General features: G+C 37.7%; 1 protein-coding gene across 1 annotated transcript; it reads left to right on the plus strand.

The window, feature by feature from the left end:
• The first annotated feature begins 6 nt into the window (after nt 1-6).
• Nucleotides 7-18780, plus strand: LOC111054135. The gene is made up of 11 exons (XM_039441003.1): nt 7-61; nt 1200-1660; nt 3343-3627; nt 6055-6300; nt 7892-8110; nt 10189-10368; nt 11255-11427; nt 12817-12919; nt 13942-14642; nt 16506-16879; nt 17793-18780. The coding sequence occupies exons 3-11, from the start codon at nt 3352-3354 to the stop codon at nt 18320-18322; spliced, it is 2802 nt and encodes a 933-aa protein (XP_039296937.1). The 5' UTR covers nt 7-61; nt 1200-1660; nt 3343-3351; the 3' UTR covers nt 18323-18780.
• The last annotated feature ends 3160 nt before the right edge of the window (nt 18781-21940 follow it).

Genomic DNA, 21940 nt, shown 5'->3' on the forward strand with positions numbered 1-21940 from the left:
GGGAAATAGGAGCAGTAATAGTGCTACCAACGGCCACAACACGAGGTCCACTGCTAACAAGGTAACAACTGAAACTAGTTGCTCTCCGTTATATTTGTTCAAAGTGTTGAAGAAGAAATCAACTTGAATCAAATGAGAAATTTACCCTTAACATGGTGTCATCTATCTTGGTAGCTGGGAATTATGGTATGCTTCAGAACTGTACTGCTTTGGAGAATATTATCATATAGAGAAACAATAGCATAAGTAGATTATGCCATGGTATAGGGCGTGTATGTCGCAACTTTTACTGTTATCTCAAGCCGATTTTTACTGTTTTGACCGGGTAAGAGTGTATGAATGGCAGAATATGAGAGACTACCAGCGTCATAAAGCTTCACAGGAAAGAACTACGTGGACTATCAACTTGAGATAAGAGTAAAAGTTGTGACATAAACGCCCTATACCATGGGATATCTACTTATGCTATTGTTTCTCTATGATATTATCATGTCAATAAGTGACCAGTGGAGTTTTGATCATCATAAGGGCCGGCCGGTTTCCGACCTCGGGATTCAGCTAAGCTCTAGACTTTGAACAGCTGGAGTCAGAAAATTGGAGTTCCAAAAAGGAGGCATAGTCGTAGGCAATGTTTAAATTAATTTTGAAAAACTAGAAAATTGAACACAAAATTAAATAAAGAGAAAATTGTTCAAGTTTTGGCTATTTTGAATTATTTAGGAATGTTTTATTTTGTCAAGGAAAAAAGTTTCCAATTATAGAAATGAGAAAATGAAGATTATCATGAAAACTGCGACTATGTCCCATTTTGGAAAGCCAATTTCCTGACTCCAGCTGTTTAAAGTTTAGAACTTAGCTGAATCCTGAGCTCGGAAGCCGGTCTAAGTTATACAATTTTGGTGCAGTGTTTTTACAACTTATTTGAACAAATTGTTGAGTTTTGAACATAGTATATTTGAAGGTGGCTAAAATATATTTGGACAGAGCTTGATTATTGGAATAAGATGGTTGAATTTAGTCATGTTGAAGATATTTGACAGAGCTTGGTGCAATGGTTATACACATCATTTTTTGAGCAAATGGTGAATTTTGAACAACATATTTTTGAGGATAGTTTAATATTTGTACAGAGCTTGATGTTTGGCATGAGATAGTTGAATTTTAATGATGAAATAAAATGTTCATGTAATTTTTTTCAGGTTGTTAACAATTCGGCAGCAGTGACAGCAGCTGTTACGCCACCTTTAATAATGAATGGAGGAACGACCACATCCAATCACAACCACCTGACACGGCTGTCAGTGCGCACCGATCTGGCGCATGCTGGAGTGGTGGGGCTAGCCACGCCCACTGGAGCGTTATTAACCACGCCCACTGCTGGCGGAGGGAGAGTAACCACGCCCACTGCTGGCGGAGGCAGAGTAACCACGCCCACTGCTGGAGGAGGGGAAGTAACAACGCCCACTGTAACTGGAGGGGTGACCACGCCCACTGCTGGCGGAGGAGTGGGGATGACTATGGCAACTGGTGGCGTGACCACGCCTACTGGTGGAGCGGCCGCTAATGAGAGTGAAGGGGATGTGGCTAGTGGTGGAGCTGGAGGTGGAAGAACGGCGGAGAGTAGAGTGGCAGCTGTTTGTAGACAGGGCAGTAGTAGTAGGTGAGTGTGGCACATTTATTTGACAATGTATTTAGAGATTCACGTTATAAAGTTGGTGGAAAAGATGAAACTGCATAGTTGCCGATATTCTTTTCACGTCGCCTTCTCTAGTAGACAGCTGTGAAGATTTTCAATGTAGATAATAATAATAATTATATCGAGAGACCTGGCTGGCTCAGGTCTGGTGTCAGAGTTTTCAGGTCGCAGCTGATCATTTCAGGACCTCTGAAATGACCCAAAGTGATAATGTGGATAATATAGTGTGGTACATCCAGTGTGAATAATATAAATATCTATCTCATGTTTTCAAACATGGCAACGCCGATTTTTGGTCAGTCTATTCACTTAATTTATTCTATTCTAACTCTTGTCCAGTCCATAGAGTATTATATTATAAAGGGTGTTTGAAGAAGAACTCCCTAGTTTTTATGTGTCATAGAATCTGTAAAAAGTGATATACACTATTTTAGTTTGTGGTGTTCGAAGTTTGTGGTGTTCGATTCAGCAACTGTTCAAGTCTTGCCCCCTCCCCCCCTGCAGTTGGCAGACCTGCGTGACCTTAAGACGGCGCCAGGGAACAGTTCATTCAGTTGACACTCGCTTTCCGGGAAGGTGGATAGGTAGAGCTCGCCCAATTGCTTGGCCACCACGAAGCCCGGACCAAAACCCTCTGGACTTTTTCTTTTGGGGACACATAAAAATGTTGTGTATAGTGAAAAAAATCGAGACAGATCATTTACGGGAAAGAATCGCCACGGCGGTTGGGACAGTTACACCTGATATGATGGTGAATACTCATGGCGAGAGCTTGAATATCGTCTTGACGTGTGCAGGGCAACAAATGGATGCCATGTTGAAGTGTACTGATGTGGAACAAAACTTGAAGATTCTCTCTTTCATTGTATGCACTTGTTGATGAAGTTTTCCATTAATTTACACATTAAATCTTTAATATCTAACTAGGGAGTTGTTTTTCAAACACGATGTATATCCCAAACGTACGGTATTATTATCAACTTGACGTTTCCCATAGCATTGTTTATGCATTGAAGGCATAAACACATTTTTTTCTTATTAAAATCTTTTTTATCCTTATCCTCAATTTTGTAGTTTTGTGTTCTTCAAACAACAAACAAGTTATAATAATTAGTTACAAATAAAATAGGGTACAAATAGGGTGTCAATTCACCCTACACCTAGGTTTTGTCTTGGATATTCCCATTTTTCATTTTGTTATAAGCCATTAGTTTTTCCGTGTTTCGTTATTTTTTCTTTTTCTCTCTCTCTTCTTGCTTGTGTTTAGTTTCTTGATTTTGATGCAGCGCTCTATTAACTCTTTCGACCTTATAGCACCAACCTATATCAGTAATAGATTTAACCTATTTTATTTTCTACATTTGAAGTTATTGTTTAATTAAAGTTCATTTTTTGTTTAGAAAAAGAGTAAAATTTAAAAGTTTTTCAAGAAATGATTTCGATTATCCTGTATTTATTAAGGTTTTTCTAGATAGGAATTCTTTCCCCACACACGGATTTATAGTCTAAGTGGGGAAATATATTTCCTGGAATTGTTTTTGTATAACTATTATTGTTATTAGTTATTTTGTATAACTGGTATGTATATGATTTTTTTTTTTGAGGAAATAAAATTGAATTGAATTGAGTTTTGTTTCCGATTTCAGATCGTCGACATGTGGCGACCACCAGCTACGCAGCAAAAACAACTGCGCCTTCCGCACGCACTGCACGGCACAACCGCCGAGCCTGACGAGGAGGGGAATGCCTCATCACAGTCCTCCTCTCACTCGCACTCCTCCTCCTCCTCTCGATTGCCTCCCCCTCCTCCTCCTCCTCCGCCGGCTGCCTCCTCGCGACTGCTGCTCAAACGGAGACGCTGCAAGATGCGGCGACGCAAACGGCTGTCGGTAGAGGAGAAACTGATTGAGGATAATCGGTCATATTACAAGGTCAGGTCATATTACAAGGTCAGGTCATATTACAAGGTCAGGTCATATTACAAGGTCAGGTCATATTACAAGGTCAGCCACCGCATTCAATCGTCTATTTTCTTATTTACATTGTTTACCTATTTACAAATTTTAGGGCTATGAGGATAATCGGACATATTACAAGGTCAGGTCATATTACAAGGTCAGCCACCGCATTCAATCGTCTATTTTCTTATTTACATTGTTTACCTATTTACAAATTTTAGGGCTATGAGGATAATCGGTCATATTACAAGGTCAGCCACCGCATTCAATCGTCTATTTTCTTATTTACATTGTTTACCTATTTACAAATTTTAGGGCTATATATTACAGCCTTATTATACAAAGTCATCATATGGTGTTGATCAGTTAGACCACCATTGGAGAATTTTCTTTTCAAAATAAAAATAACTTGTATTTTTCAGTCTTTAATAACTATTCTCCAAAACATCTGGTATATTGTACAAGGGAAATCAAGCAGTAGTAAAGATTGGCGATAAAAACTCTGAAGCCTTTTCTCAAACAAAAGGGGTCAAACAGGGTTCCTGCCTCTCTCCAACCCTATTCAAAATTTATATGTGTACTGCTCTAAAGAAATGTACACAGAAATGCAGCCCAATGGGAATTGAACTGGAGAATTCCAAGATGCATACATTCCTCTTCGCGGATGATCAGGTAGTTTTAGCAGAAGATCATCAGGACATGACCTATATGATAATAAAATTGATAGAAGAATACAAAGAATGCGGCTTGGAGGTTAACACAGAAAAGACACAATATATGCAGTTCGGAGGCACAGGACAGGATATTGAAACTGAAAATGGATTGATTAGAAATGTTAAGGAGTACAAGTACCTCGGCGTTGTTATTAGTGATGATGGAAGGGATAGAGTGGATATCATGGGGAAGATAAGGAAGGGAAAAAATATGATAAGAGCATTACATCCAATCCTATGGAATAAAAACATAACAAAAAATATATATACCAGGCAATGATTGAGCCATTCATGACGTATGGGTCAGAAGTGTGGTGTGTGGACAAATTAACTTCTCAAAAACTTCTTTCAGCGGAAATGATGTACTGGAGGAGGAGTTTAGGATTGACGTTGCTGGATCGAATCAGGAATGATATAATAAGAGAGAGAATGAGCGCAAAAAACACGATAATGGATGTCATTGGAGAGAAACAATTGAAATGGTATGGACACTTGCGCAGAATGAATGAAGGAAGACTTCCTTTGAAAGTATGGAATTGGGTACCAGCGAACAGGAATAGGCGTGGTAGACCGCGAAAGAGATGGCTATCCAATGTCCACATTCGAATGGAGAGTAGAGGTCTCTTTGAAGGAGACTGGATAAATAAGGAAAGATGGCGATTGGGGTGCGAGAAGCGACTAACTGAAGTTGCAAAAACTCGCTATATATATTATACATCTGGTATATTTAGGTAGGGTCTTCTACTAATTCTATGACATGTCTCAGTTACAGGATCTCTTAGATCTCTCAAGTCATAAATGGCCTCATAGCCTAAGGCCAGTTACACACACATCGATTTTTGCCTAACTGATGAATACTATGAGATTGGCTCAACTCACACTTAGGCGACTCAGGTGGAGAGGAGACTGGACTCTAGTGGAGAGCATGTGTTTCCAAATGGTGACACTCAGACCAGTCGACTCTAGTCTCCGCGACGTCACCATTTCAAAACACATGCTCTCCACTAGAGTCCAGTCTCTTCTCCACCTGAGTCGCCTAAATGTGAGTTGAGCCTAAACGAAACTTGACAAAAATCCTCTTCTTCTCCCTTGTCTCTATTTATTTAATTATTTTATTTATTCAGAATTAGTAGCCAGGCCTTTCACCCATTATTTGGGGTCGACTCTCCTGTATCATTGCGATCTTGGGACGTCTCTGCTCTGCTGTTAGTTGCAATTTATTGTCCATATCCCTAAGCATTATAGTGAGATTCACGTTATAATGACAGTGTATGATTAGCAATGGTATTGCTATCCTTGTCTATCATTCAACAAAGCGGTTAGCGCTAACTCTCTCTCGCTTTGTTCTGTTGCCACATCGTCTTTTAACAATGTAGAATTGATAATTAATTAACAAAATATTTCATCCTAATTATGAGAATTCATTATGAAATTATTGAAAAATATGATATCTTGCTTAATAAAATATCAATGTTTGTTTTAGAATGAACAGTTGATATTAGGCCTACATCAATAAACCTGTATCAGCTACCGTCTATAGAAGGCATTGACAAGGCGGAGGTTCGGCAACGTTTTACTCCTATCTTCCCCCACTAACATTATAACGTGGACCTCATCACTAAAGCTGAACATTTCAAACGGAAATCGCGTCAACCTATTATACTATTTGATTTTGTTTTATTTTCAGGTGGAAGTGCTAAACTCGAAACTTCGTTCAACCGGCTACTATATGAGTCAACAGCTGAATCGCCATTGCTCCTCCTCTGCCTCCTCGTCCAACTCACCCTCCTCCTCCTCACAAGTCACTGCTGCCAATGCCACGGCAACGGCCGCCACAAACAATCGAGCAGGCAGTGGCGGCGAGTGTTGCAGTGTTGCCAACAGTGGCAGTGCTCAGCAGCCGAAACAGCCGGTTGTTATGCGGTTCAAGAAGGTTGGTAGCACTGATTGTTATTTACTAGAATAGAATATGTTAATCCACCTATAAATACATTGCAATGTACATTAGGGGCCGGTTTCCGAGCTCGGCATTGCCAGGTGAACACTCCCGTATAACCTAATAATGTTTCATCTCACAAAGCCTTTATCAAATGCTATCTTTTCTCTACAGTACTATACTTCTAAACCTATATTAATTGAATATTGATAGTAATAATATATTTATTTTATTTAGGTGAGAAAATCGGAGGTGTCACTACTAAGTGATGAGGCCGAGAACTATAATATATTTTTCCTACAGTTACGTTGAAAAGTGTCCATTGCTGCACTGATTACAGAACGCAAAGAATCACTTTTCCGCTCTAGTGCGGGAAAAATTTTTCTGCACTCCAGATTTGCAACATGGCAACGCAAAATACTTAGTAGGTTATATGGAGCAACAGTGCAGCAAAATCAAAATGAAGTTGGTAACAGTGACTGCTGTGGCTGCTATAGTGAGCAGAGGTGCAACCAAGCACAACGCGCTAATTATTATTCATTATATATTATAAACAAGGACAGCGACAGCACAGTGCCACCACAGCACACACCACACAGCCGCCTCGCCATTCAAACACACATACATTATTCAGGCAATTTTACCCATAATTACCCACTTTTCATATTCAATGGTAACTGTAGGAAAAACTTAATGTGAAATACGTGCGCAAAGTTCCTCTGCTGCACTCAAGAAACCATTCCGCCCTCGCCTACGGCTCGGGCGTAAACGTTTCTTTCGGTGCAGCAAACTGTCACTTTGCGCACTAGTTGCACAAATAACTATTTCCTACAGATACCTTGAAAAGTGACCATTTCTGCACTGATTGCAGGCCGCAAAGAATCACTTTTCCGCACTAGTGCGCAAATTGAGTACTTTGCGTACTCCAGATTTGCAGCATGACAACGCAAAATAGTTAGTAGGTTATATGGAGCACCAGTGCAGGAAAATCAAAATAAAGTTGGTAATACTCATAGTGAGGCCCACGTTATTATGGCAGTTGAGACCAGCGTTGCCTTGCCATTATGTGCCTTCATTATAGTCATTTCAATGCTTACATAAGATAAACCCCCTTCAAGCAGTCACATAAATTTTCAATTGAATTACTAATCATAATTCAATTATTATTATTCAATTTTAAATAAATTAAGGCTTTTATTAATAATAAAATTACACAGAAAAACATTTGATGGATTTAAGGGAATTTTACCCATAATTACCCACTTTTCATATTCAATGGTAACTGTAGGAAAGATTTAATGTGAAATATGTGCGCAAAGTTCGTTTGCTACACTCAAGAAACCATCATTCCGCACTCGCCTACGGCTCGTGCGTAAACGTTTCTTTCGGTGCAGCAAACTGTCACTTTGCGCACTAGTTGCACACATAACTAGTATAAAGATACATTTGAGAATCAATTGGGCTTTTTTATGTTAATATATGATATTTTTGTGATGTTTAATACAGTATTTTTTATAGTATTGTACTTTTGAATCTGTGGTAATTTAATAATTATGATAGTATTTAACTTTAAATTTGATTTGTTTAGGTGAGAAAATCAGAGCTGTCCCTACTGAGTGATGAGGCCGAAAACTTTATGTTTGGAGATTCGGCATCAAGGAGTCATCAACTCCACAATCATCATCAGCAGAATCATCGCAGCTCGGATGACGATCATCAAGAAGATGACGACCATGACGATGATAATGATGCCGATCATCATCATGATGACGAAGATGATGATGAAGAAGAAATGCATGACCAACAGGTAAGGTATCCAATTTGTGGAAATAATTAAGGACTGAAAATGTAGTGAAGTGAACAACTACTAGACTCAACCTATTTCGGACTATGTGTAACCTTATCTAAATTTGGGAGAGGAATAGCACAAGGTTACCTTATTTTTTCTCTACCTATCATTTTAATGATGTACTTATTGTATGCATCAATAGAGAATAAAGAATATCAATATTGATATGTTTGAGGCCCGGTTGCACAAGATTCTTTCAAATTTTAATAATGATTAAATGCCACAAGATCTAATCAAAGAAGGCTCTCTTGAGAAGATGGCTTCTCTGATTGGTTCTCGTGGCATTTAATCATTATTAAAATTCAACTAGCTTCAATGCAACCGGTACCATAGAGAATTGATAGCATGAGTAGATATGCCATGGTATAGGGCGTTTATGTCGCAACTTTTACTGTTATCTCAAGCTGATAGTCCACGTAGTTCTTTCCTGTGAAGCTTTATGACGCTGGTAGTCTCTCAAATTGTGCCGTTCATACACTCTCACCCCAACAAAACAGTAAAAATTGACAATAATCGACTTGAGATAACAGTAAAAGTTGCGACATAAACGCCCTATACCATGGGGTATCTACTTACGCTATTGTTTCTCTATGCCGGTACTATTTATGATGGCTATATGATATTTTATTTTTGAGTATTTTACTGTTGCTCTACTTTTGCTTTGAACTGTTTATCTGTGTCTCTTTGGTAGAGAGTTAGTGGGGAGGATATTTTTAATATTCTTTCCGAAGAATGGACATTGATATGTCCAAAGCTCCGCCAATTTATGTAGATGCATAACAATATGATTATTATCTATAGTTATTATATTACAAATTGCTTTTTCATATCATATACAGTTCAATAATTATTTTCTTAGTCTATATTATGTAAATTCATCTATAATTTTGCTGTATTGTAAGCTATTGTATATAAGTGTATAAGCCAGTATATTGTAATCTACATAAATAAAGTACTCAATCAATCAATCAATCTAAAGGGAGATTCACGTTATAAAGTCAGTGGAAATGATGGGACGACAGAGTTGCCGATTCTCCGTTACCACCTCGCCTTTTATGGTAGTAGCTGTGATTCAAGTTATACCAGTGTATCTGATGTGATATTAATTCTTTGTTCTTGTTAAATATGTTACGTTCACCTCCACCACAAGCAAATATCGAATAATTGATGATATAATGGATTGAAATTGATACTAGTTTTGTCTCAGATTTCAGATTGCAAATGTTAGGTGATCAGCAATCGTCCAACATCATAGACTTTCTGGCTTCCAAGAAACTCAAAATTACAGATTGAAATTTTTAAAATTGATATTAAATTATTTACTTCATAAATCAATAAATTGTTCAGAGTCAATAAATTATTGTAAAGTTAATAGTTCGATAAGTCATAAATGTTAAGTTTTTAAGTTTGCAATCATATTTCTTCATTAGCATATATAAACGATTTCGGTGCGGAATAGGATAGAGCTATCTGCTTTGTGGAATGATAGACAAGGATAGCAACACTAATATTAATCAGGTGCTGACTTTATAAAGTGGATCTCACTGTAGAACAAGAACAACCACAACATGATACAGTATCAACACAATATGATACAGTATCATCTCAACTTGATACACAACACTATGATTTGATACATTCGCTATCTGCTTCGTGGAATGATAGACAAGGATAGCAACACCAATGTCAATTTCCTTATTTATATCGCACGTGACTGTTGGATTTTTTGACTTTGTCAACTATCTGAATTGGTCTATTACAATGGAGTGAATTAATTCATCTATTATGTAACTAGCAGGCAGCTCGTGCTCCACAAGGGTTCAATTAAAAACTTGACCTATTGAAATCTTGAAGAATTTTGAATTGGCCTATAACCATCCTCGGTAAATTAAGAATCTATATGCAAAGTTTCAAGTCAGTCAGTTGAGTAGTTGAGACGTGATGATGCGTCATTGGTGAATTTCCTATCCCGTACGTTTGTAAGACGGTCCTTTCCTTTATTATATTATAGATTATTTATTTTTGTATTTATTTAGGAGGTGAACCCGCATGCGCAGAAGCAGCGTCGTAAGCGGCGCACTCACGCCGAGCTGTTTATCAATGACAATCTGGACTACTACAAGTTTGACCTTTCTGGCGGCAGATTGCGCTGCAGTCAAGGTCACACAGAGGTCAAGGTCGAGCCGGATGATGGGGGCACTGTCCCTAATGTCAAGGTGAATTTTTTTCAAAATTGTCTCCCTTAAATTTGATTTAATAATTGTCGAAAACGTTCACTAAAATGATGGAACTTTTTGCATTTGCAACAACGATTTATAAATTTTCCACACTTTGGAAGCCTCCAGATCCGTGAACACTCCAATTATAATAATAATATAATAATACTGAGGGTGATACCTACATAAGCTACATAGGCTTGTGCGTGGGTAATGAGTGAGAGGGATGATGATGATGAGAGATGACGACTAATTTTTTGGTAGCCGGGACCGACGGCTTATCGTCTCCTCCGAAAGACGAGGTGGCCATATCCATGTGATTGTGCAGTGGTCAAAAACTTTATCTCCGGTCGAGATTCGAGCTCGGGTTCTCTTGATTATTATCACCCAATCACCATTAGAATCAATGATATTCATTTACGGTAGTCGACCGCGGTCTCTTCAACAAAAAGATATCTTTAGAGATATTATTCAACAGTATTAACTAGACTTGAACGTATTGACGAATCTGATAGTTGATCTACTTAGTTTAAACATAAACTGAAAATAGATTGATATCATTCAGGAGGAAATAAAAATAATTGATATTGGATGAAATGCAGTAAGAGTATTGATGTGAATGATATTTACTTGTGTTTTTGTAAGGAAAACGGAATGAATTAGGAATGATAACAAACTCTTGTAGTTGAGTGAAAATAATTAAGGTCTGAAAATGTTGTGAAGTGAACAACTACAAGACTTGACCTATTTCGGACTATGTGTAACCTTATCTAAATTTGGGAGAGGAATAGCACAAGGTTAACTTATTTTTCTCTCCCTATCATTTTGCTGATGTACTTATTGTATGAATCAATAAATAAATAAACCATTTTATTTTTGTGTGCAGATAAAGGAGGAGATCAAAGAGGAGATAAAGGAGGAGGCAGATGATGAGGAGTGTGAAGGAGGGGGAGGAGGAGAGGAGGAACAGATGTCAGCTGATAGGATTTCGTTTGCCTTTGAAACGGCGCCAATTCATGAGTCGTGGTACCAGACTTATCTGAGGCAGGATGAAGCTAGGTAACATTTATATTTCTTATTAACATTATTTAAATAAGTATTCCACTTTAATTCTCAAAACTTTTAGGACCGGTTTCCGAGCTCGGGATTTAACTAAATTCTAGACTTTAAACAGCTGGAGTCAGAAAATTGGCTTTCCAAAACGGGGCGTAGTCGCAGTTTTCATTACAGTAGTTGCAGTTTTTATTATCTCATTTCTATAATTGGAAACATTTTTCCTTGACGAAATGAAACATTCCTAAATAATTTTAAAGTAGCTGAAACTTTACACTATTTTCTCTTTATTTTATTTTGTGTTTAATTTTCTAGTTTTTTGAAATTAAATTCAAACGTGACTGTGACAATGACTGCGACTACGCCCCGTTTCGGAAAGCCAATTTTCTGACTCCAGCTGTTTTAAGTCGAGAACTTAGCTAAATCCCGAGCTTGGAAACCGGCCCTAAACGTTTTTTAAAGCCTTTCCTCTCTGGGGGCCATATTATGCATTATGTACGTTTAACGCTAAACTAGGTTTACATGGATCAATGGCCCCATTCTGGGTGTAAACTAACAGCTTATTTACCTCCGTCTAAACTGAGATTGGCATGAGGCCCGTATGCATTATCTACGTTTAAACTAGGTTTACATGGGTTTACAATAGGTTTGCATCTATTATAATTGTGTTACATTCATGGTTTAATCCTTAGACCAGTTATAGAATTGACACGCTGGGAAGTCGAGCCTCTGAAGCCAACATCTACTGCCATATCGCCCCATCGTGACGTCAGCATCGGATAGAAAACTTTTCTGTAGAGTTTGATTACATTGTTTTCCATAGCAGATTGTGTCTATTTCAGCGGGAGCGGAGCGGGGGTTTTCCATTTTCGTAAATAATAATTTACTTCCATCTGAAATATACACAATCTGAAAGTTTTATATCCGATGCAGACGTCACGATGGGGCGATATGGCAGTAGATGTTGGCGTCAGAGGCTAGACTTGTATCTATTCTATAACTGGTCCAAGGTTTAAACTAGGTTTACATGGAGAAATGGTCGCTAAGTATATAACTGGGTTTAAACACGAACCATCATCTGTCCTTCAGATGGTGGGAAAAATCCAAAGATTTATAATAATACTGAAGGTGATGGCCACATAAGCTCTTAGGCCTGTGCGTGGGTAATGAGTGAGAGGGATGATGATGAGAGATGACGACTACTTTTTAGGTAGTCAGGACCGACAACTTATCGTCTCCTTCGAAAGACAGGGTAGCTGTATCTATGTGATTGTGCTGTAGTTGAAAACTTTTTGCCCCGGTCGAGATTCGCACTCGAGTTTCTCATGATTATTGATTTAGTTTTTTGCTTATTGCAATAAATTTTGTTATAATAAACGTTTATTGTTATTTTAGGGAGGAACATATGCAGGCCTATCATAGCTATCCAGTGCTGAGACTGCCCTATGAGTACAGGGACAAGCATAAACGTCGTATGCTGTGGGCCGCTGCTAATCAGGTAAGCTGTCAATCAATGAAGGATCATACCATTGAGAAAATATGTTGCAGATGTCACAGTTAACTGGAGCCGATAGTCCTAGTAGTTGTTTTTGGTGAAGCTATGTGACGCTGGTAGTCTCTCATACTGTGCCCTTCTTACACTCTTACACTCCCAACAACACACTAATAATAGACAGTGTATAGGGTGTCTATGTTGCAAATGTGAGTGTTAACTGAAGCCGATAGTCCTAGTAGTTGTTTTTGGTGAAGCTATGTGACGCTGGTAGTCTCTCATACTGTGCCCTTCTTACACTCTTACACTCCCAACAACACACTAATATAGACAGTGTATAGGGTGTCTATGTTGCAAATGTGAGTGTTAACTGAAGCCGATAGTCCTAGTAGTTGTTTTTGGTGAAGCTATGTGACGCTGGTAGTCTCTCATACTGTGCCCTTCTTACACTCTTACACTCCCAACAACACACTAATAATAGACAGTGTATAGGGTGTCTATGTTGCAAATGTGAGTGTTAACTGAAGCCGATAGTCCTAGTAGTTGTTTTTGGTGAAGCTATGTGACGCTGGTAGTCTCTCATACTGTGCCCTTCTTACACTCTTACACTCCCAACAACACACTAATAATAGACAGTGTATAGGGTGTCTATGTTGCAAATGTGAGTGTTAACTGAAGCCGATAGTCCTAGTAGTTGTTTTTGGTGAAGCTATGTGACGCTGGTAGTCTGTCATACTGTGCCCGTCTTACACTCCCAACAACACACTAATAATAGACAGTAGTCGACAGTAATCGGAGAAGAAATTTGGAAGATAGACTACCTATACCAGAGGATATTTTCTTATGCTATCTTTATATATTATGACAAGCAGCCGAGACTGGTGACTTGGCATGTCCAACTGAAACACGATTTTTGGGTAAATTGTACTTGAAAAAGATTGAGAAAATGCATGTTGATTGTTGGTGTAGTTTCATACTTGTTCCATAGTGATGAATAATGAGGTCTGTTTTTGTGTGTGATTTTGCAGTCTGGTAGCAAAACGGGATCGCCCTATCGGCGCTGGAAGCACAAGCTGGGCGGAAAACGCGGCATCAGCGCTTTGGACGACAAACCACGCAAATCGCCACGCTGTCACGCGTCCACGCTTGCCATTCTGTCGACGTTGAAGTACAGGCGACGACGAACTGGTCCCACCTTGTCTCCGGCGGCGGCGGCGGCGGTGACACCGTCAAAGTGGTCGACGCCCGGTGACGATGCCAAAGCGGCTACACCAATTACTAGTGAGGATGCGACGACAACAACTCCGACAGACTGTGTCAAAGTGGGGGGGTCAACGACTGCGACAGACTGTGTGGGAGTGTCGGAGTGTGTGATGATGACAAGAGGTGGGTGTGATGACAAAGTGGGGACACCGAGAAGAGGTGGGTGTGATGACAAAGTGGGGACACCGACAAGGTTTGGGGAGGTGTTTGGTGGGACAACGGACACCGTCAAGGTGGGACGACGACGTGTGAAGAGTCGGTGTGAGGAGGACTATGTGGGGTTGGCTGAGAGTTTGGACGAGTATTTTTGTCGGTTTTACTGGGAAAATGGTGGCCGGGAGGAGGATGTGTATGCTAGTACTATGCACAAGTTGCGGAAGGCGTTGGTGGAGTGTAGTGAGAGTGGTGGGGGAGATGAGGAAGCGGGAGGTGATGCGTTGTCGGCGCCATCTACGTCCACAAAAAGGTGAGTTTTTCATCAATTTTTATTTTATTTCTTCAATGATTACAAAACACAAATCATTATGCAGAAGAAAACTATTAGAATAATTTATAAGATTAAGGCTGTGCAAAGCCTAGAAATAAATTTTCCACTGGTGATATTTTCACAGTTTTTCGATTTTTTATATAATATCATCAAGCTATCAAAATGAAATAGTTTTCTATGAAAAACATTTATTTCCGATCATTATTTTTCGAGATATGAGCGCCTAATGTTTAAATTTTTGGGACAGAACATTTCAAATTCGGTAAGAGATAAATCCATGATATTTAGAGGATAAATTCTTCATGGTAATTTTGATCAAGTGAAGCAAAAATTTTCAGAAAATAACAATTTTCGAGAAAGTTATTCAATTTACTAAAAATGACCAGAAATAACTTTAAGTCGAGTTATTTTTGGTAAATTGAATAACTTTCTCAAAAAGTAAAATTTTCAAAAGATTTTGTTTATCCACTGAACAATACCGTGAAGAATCTATCCTCTAAATATCATGGATTTATCTCTTACCGAATTTGAAATGTTCTGTCCTAAAAAATTAAACTTTAGGCGCTCATATCTAGAAAAGTAATGATCGAAAAAAAAATGTTTTCCTGAGAAAAGTTTTTTATTTTGATAGCTTGATGATATACAAATCGAAAAACTGTGAAAAATATCACCAGTAGAAAGTTTATTTTTAGCCTTTGCACAGCCTTAAGGTAGCTTAATGACGAACAAGAAAAGTAGAGTAAGTAATTGAAATAATTGGGGAACGACTAACAGGCACAGCCCAAAACTGTTCCTTCCCCGAATTTTGATTTATACACCAAGTATATTTTGAGAATTTTATTAGTCTAAGTCAATCTAAGTCTGGTCACACAGTTTTCAAGTTGTAAGTTGGTTTAGATCTATTTACCCAAGTGTTGAAGGGAGGTTCATGCTATAAAGTCAGTCCATGATTAACATTCAGTTTTCAAAAACACTTGAATCAGTATTTTTACTTTCCTAGCCCTATTACCATAGGTAAGGAAAGTATTGCTTCCCGAAAAAAATTAAGGTACCCCAATTTCTATACGTTTCAAGGTCCCCTGAGTCCAAAAAAGTGGTTTTTGGGTATTGGTCTGTATGTATGTGTGTGTGTGTGTATGAGTATGAGTGTATGTGCGTCTGTGTACACGATATCTCATCTCCCAATTAACGGAATGACTTGAAATTTGGGACTTAAGGTCCTTACAATATAAGGATCCGACACGAACAATTTCGATCTAATGCAATTCAAAATGGCGGATAAAATGGCGAAAATGTTGTCAAAAACAGGGTTTATCGCGATTTTCTCGAAAACGGCTCCAACGATTTTGATCAAATTAAAACCTAAAATAGTCATTGATAAGCTCTATCAACTGCCACAAGTCCCATATCTGTGAATGTTCCAGGAGCTCCGCCCCATCTATGCAAAGTTTGATTTTAGATTCGCAATTATCAGGCTTCAGATACAATTTAAACAAAACATTCCAAGTGGAAAAGAATGAGCATGAAAATCTCTACAATTAATGTCCAGTAACATTTTCACCTAAAATTGAAAATAAGCTCGAAAATTGAGAAAATGTTATTATTTCAATTGCAAACTGTTGGCAACTGTTAATTCTATTAAATCATTCACTATGAAGAGATAGCAGACCTCGTGTGTCTCCAGCGTTATTGTCCTGTCACCAGCTGGCTTAGATGTTGGAATAGTAGACTTGAGATGCGCTTGAACACTAGCGTCAAATGACAAATTTTCATAGCGGCAAGGAAAGTTGTGTGAGTGCGCCACACCAGATTTTTCATAACTTTATTATTGTTGTTTTGTAGGTCGAAAACTCCTCCGTCTTGCTGTAAGGACCAGGATGAAAAGGATGATGATGAGGCTGAGAAGGAGCTCTCTCACTCTAGCACGTTGTGCTGTATGGCCGACGTGGATCCGGCCATCTTCTCGACCGATTCGGCCAAGTTGGCACTCAGCCTCGCTCCGCTCGCCCCCGGCCCGCAGGAGACCGACTTCCTGCAGCTGTTGGCCTCCTATCGGCAGTGCAACAGCATGGAGCGCGCGCTCTACGGTCACCAATCCTGTTTGAATACGTCGCGCGCGATCGAGGCGTTGAGAAGGAACAACCAACTGTTGCAGCCGGGAGGGGGGCAGGGGCACGACAGTTGTGCCAGCAGCGAGTGTGGCGGATCGTCTACAGGTGCGTTGTGTCTAGCTTTCAGGTTGTCCACAGTTTCATTTCTGCTAGTATTTAATAATTGTTAAATTCAGTTTTGGGATAGACTCATAGGACACTATAGGATAGTATTGCTAATTAAAACAATAAAACATTCTGAAAGTCACACTGTTAAATACACTAAAGAATGCTCGAAATAGACGCTGAAAATTATTCTATAATATTGTAGCTGCTTATAAAGACAGACCACAGTGTCTATGGCGTGTTTATGATATAATAATAATACTGAGGATGATGCCCACATAAGCTCTTAGACTTGTGCGTGGGTAATGAGTGAGAGGGATGATGATGAGAGATGACAACTATTTTTTAGGTAGTCGGGACCGACAAAATATCGTCTCCTCTGAAAGATGGGGTGGCCGTATCTATGTGATTGTGCTGTGATCAAAAACTTTTGCCCCGGTCGAGATTCGAACTCGGGTTCTGTTGATTGTTAGACCGGCGCGTTATCACCTACTCCAACGATCCACCCAATAATAAATAATTGGATCGTTAGTTCTTGAGACAATGAACCGAGTAAATGCTTGTTTTGAACACAGATTAATATAAATCTAGTTGAAAAGCTGTGAAATCATGAGAGCTCAGAGTGGATTCATACACTTTCAGAGACAAAATTTATCATGCTTCTCATATTTTTCAATGTGTTTTCTCCATGTTTTGCTATACTATCTTTTCTCGATGGGTTTATGCTACAAAATCCTCCGTGTTCCAGCTCTACACTCATAACCCCAACCTTAAAGATAAAAATGCCATTCAGCCAGTAATATGGATGCTCATTTACTAATAATTCCATGTTGTTGATTATTCAATTATTGTTATTGATTATTCAACTATTCTATAGGCAAAATAATAAGGAATTTATGATTGTTTTGAACAGGTGAATTGCTGGGTTTCACTGAAGACGGGCGCATGCTGAGCAGCAAACGGCGTAAACGCAAGAAGCGTAACATGACCGGCTGGCCCAAGGACAAACCCAAAAAACAGCTGATTCAGCAACATCCACAGCAACATCGAGTGGCCACACCGTCAACTAGTGCCAGCCTAGCAACAATAGACCAAGTGGAAGACAACCTGGTGGTGGAAGCAGAGGAGGACACCGTCAAGGTGGGACCGCGTAAAGTGGGTCGTGCCACCACCCGGCTGTCGGTGTCAAAGTGGCCGCGGCGCACGACGACAAGCTGCGACCGACGAACAACGACAAACTGCGACTCGTCGCCGTCAAAGTGGCGCACGACAAGTTGTGAGGAGGGTCACCGACAAACTGAGACAAGTTGTGATGAGGGACAGAGTGGGGCGCCGTCGACTAACGCCAAACTGAGGCGGCGAACTGTGTCGGTGACGTCACCGCCTGTGAGGCGTGGTAGGGGTAGGGGCAGAGGTAGAGGTAGGGGTCGGGGGCGTAGATGAGACCGGGTGGAGGGGGTAGGGTGGGTTGAGAGTGTGGTGTGATGACTAGAGACAGGACAGTGTTGGTGGTTGGTTAAAAACAGTACCGTAGTTAGCTAAGAGAGGAACTTGGGCTAGAAACAGTACTGTGATTGGTGGCTGGCTAAAGAGAGTACTGTCATTAAAAACAATAATGTAGTTGGCTAAAAGCAGTACTTTGATTAGTTACTGGTTAAAAGCAGTACTTTGATTGGTAACTGGTTAAAAGCAGTACTTTGGTAACTGGTTAAAAGCAGTACTTTGGTAACTGGTTAAAAGCAGTACTTTGATTGGTAACTGGCTAAAAGAAGTGCTGTGATGGGAACTTGAGCTAGAAACAGTACTGTAGTGATTGTTCAATGGTGGTCGCTAAAAATAGTACAGTGGTGCCTGTCAAATAATTCAATAGAAAATTCCCGTAAGATAGAACTCATTTTGCTTGACACAATATTATAGTCATATTTTTGATATTCTTAAAAATGAAGGATACAAACTAATTTGTCAAAATTTTGCTTGACACAATATTATTGTCATGTGTTATTATCTTTGATATTATCAAAAATGAACGATGCAAACTAATTTGGCTTGGCGAAAAATTATAGTAATTTGTTAAAACAAATAAATGGTGAGACTTTAATATATTATTCATTCATTCAATCGTATGGTTTTGATAAAAAAAAAAAGCTTAAACCTAATCTAAAATATAAACCTTTTTATCAAAAACTCTTTCGGAAAGGAAAATCATGTCTTAGACATAAAAAATAAATCATAAAATATTCGTTTCTGGCCTAGCCTGAAATTGAAATAGTCGGTTCTTCTTCCAGGGCCACTCAAAACTCTATTGTTAACTGCTTTAACCCGTTTAAACCAATTTAAAAAGATAAAATCTTGTAAAATATCGGGGAAAATGTTTTATTTAGGTGTAAATTTCAGAAATGTATGTTTAGTTTACCTGCGCAATCCCATTGTCTAGTTTCATATATTGAATATTATTAGTTGAATTGATTAGTAAAATTAGTTTGTCTTGCAATATTGTAAATTTATTTTAAAAAATTATAAGCTTGTGTTCACCTAGTTCGATTGAAAAGCACTGAAAGAAAATTAATTTTTAGAGAATTTTATTTTGAAAAAATTGGCCAAAGACTGATAATATTTAATTATTATTAGTGAAAGTTTTCTTTGATAAATTTTGTTGTATCATAGGATAAAATCTGAGGCGAATTAAATTTTGTTTGTGCAAGGAAGGTTAGTTGAATATTTTCTGTAAATAATTATAGTGTTCCAAATAAGTTTAGAATTGATAATTATTACAAAAATAATGATTACAGTAAATATCTAAAAGAATAGCTCGTTTTTTGTTGGAATTCTATTGGAAAATTTATATAAGATATATATCAAATCACATGTGTCATAAATATTAAAAATTCTTACAATTTGACGTGTTTCTGCTCAAATTATGACCTGAAGAAAATTTTTGGTTAATTTGTTACAGATTGCATTAATTTTTGGCTCGCATTTTACAACAAAAAGCACATAAGTAAAATTTACCAACTTGAGTCCATCAAGTTGTAATCCTAAATAAATTTTTTCTAGGCAAAAGTTTAGATTTTGTAATAATAGATGGAGAGGGTGGTAATCTATATATTATATATTTAGTATACGAGATTGTGTCTTCAAAACTGTTCTATTTTGAGATTCACTTGAAAATGTATGCAATCACTCCCTTATAACATAATTATGTATCTAAATTATCTATCAATAAATAGAAAATTGATTCCTTCCCATACATTATTAATTTTTTGTTAATTCATACAATAAGTACATCATCAAAATGATAGGGAGAGAAAAAATAAGGTAACCTTGTGCTATTCCACTCCCAAATTTAGATAAGGTTACACATAGTCCGAAATAGGTTGAGGGGCGGTTTCCGAGCTCGGTATTTAGCTAAGTTTTAGACTTTAAACAGCTGGAGTAAGAAAATTGACTTTCCAAAACGGGGCGTAGTCGTAGTCATTGTCAAAGTCACGTTTGAATTAAATTCCAAAAAAAACTAGAAAATTAAACACAAAATAAAATAAAGAGAAAATAGTGTAAAATTTCAGCTATTTCGAATTATTTAGAAATGTTTAATTTCGTCAAGGGAAAACGTTTCCAATTATAGAAATGAGAAAATTAAAACTGCGACTACGCCCCGTTTTGGAAAGCTAATTTTCTGACTCCAGCTGTTTAAAGTCTAGAACTTAGCTAAATCCCGAGCTCAGATCCGGCCCTAAGTCTTGTTTACTTCACAAAATTTTCAGTCCTCAATAATTATTTTCACAACGTAGATTTTTGGATTTAGATGCTTTCAAAACCAAAATGACGTCATCTATTCAACTGATTCTAACAGATTCAAGTAAATCTTAATATAGAAATATATATCTATCAGAAATATATATGTTTAGTGTGAAAAACTGGATGTTTCGTATGCTTTAGACTTTATTCTCATTATATTATATAGGTATATTTGAAGTTACAGTATCATATATGTTGTCGAGCTATGAATCTAATTTTTGTTCTATTTTATTTAAATGAGTTTCTTATTTTTGTTTGCTAGTATAGTAAGCAGAATCACTGGAAACTGCAAGCATTGCATAGGTTGATTGGAAAGTTTTGATATTATTTTTCAAATATTATTCAAAATTTCAACTACATTATTACTTTCCTTGCCCTACTACCATAGGTATTTTTTTAAAGTAATTTTGACAGTTGTAGGTCCGTTTGCACAAAAGCTGGTTATATTTTAACCGTGATTAAATTCACGAGAACCAATCAGAGAAGGCCTTTTTGATAAGAGGGCTTCTCTGATTGGTTCTCATGGAATTAATCACGGTTAAAATTTAACCGGCTTTTATGATTATAACAATATAATATTGTTGTTTATTTAGATGCTCCCAGGTTACAAATCTACACGTCATATTTTGCTAAAATTACAAATTTTCTTTGGGGCAGATTTTAAGTCTTCCTAATTATTATTTTTTTCAATTCTAGTAAAGTGTGAGGTTCACGTCAAACTATCACTATTTCTAAAAACATATATTCATAATTATTACCCATTCAGCCTACGCTGACCATAAATTCCTACATATCTTGTAAAATTGAAATCCAAATTTGAAAATTCCTTAGACTGTGATAGCATCAAAAATCAGTTTTTTGCTATTTTGTGTTGTTTTTAGTTAGTTTCTTATTGTTAATATCTTGAAGACCATTCTTGTAGAGTGACATTCACTTAATAAAGATCTCAGTTTATCAAGAGAGTGGTCTCATTTCATAAAGAAACATAACAATGTCCAAAATATTTTATTATAAATATTCTTTATTGTTGTATTCTATTCAAATTCTGAGTGTACTGTGTGTTTATAAACTATATATATTCTGTGTTTTTTTCTATTCACTTTATTACATAATGATCTATTCGTATTCACTGGATGTATTTAAATTGTGAATATAATTTTATTGGATAGATAATTGTAGGGGTTTTCTCAATGTTATTTTCTTTATGTGATTGGGAAGGAGAAAAAAAAAGTGTACAATATGTGTAAATATCTATTATGAGTCGAT

Source organism: Nilaparvata lugens, chromosome 14 (assembly GCF_014356525.2).
Source record: "Nilaparvata lugens isolate BPH chromosome 14, ASM1435652v1, whole genome shotgun sequence".
Lineage (NCBI taxonomy): Eukaryota > Metazoa > Arthropoda > Insecta > Hemiptera > Delphacidae > Nilaparvata > Nilaparvata lugens.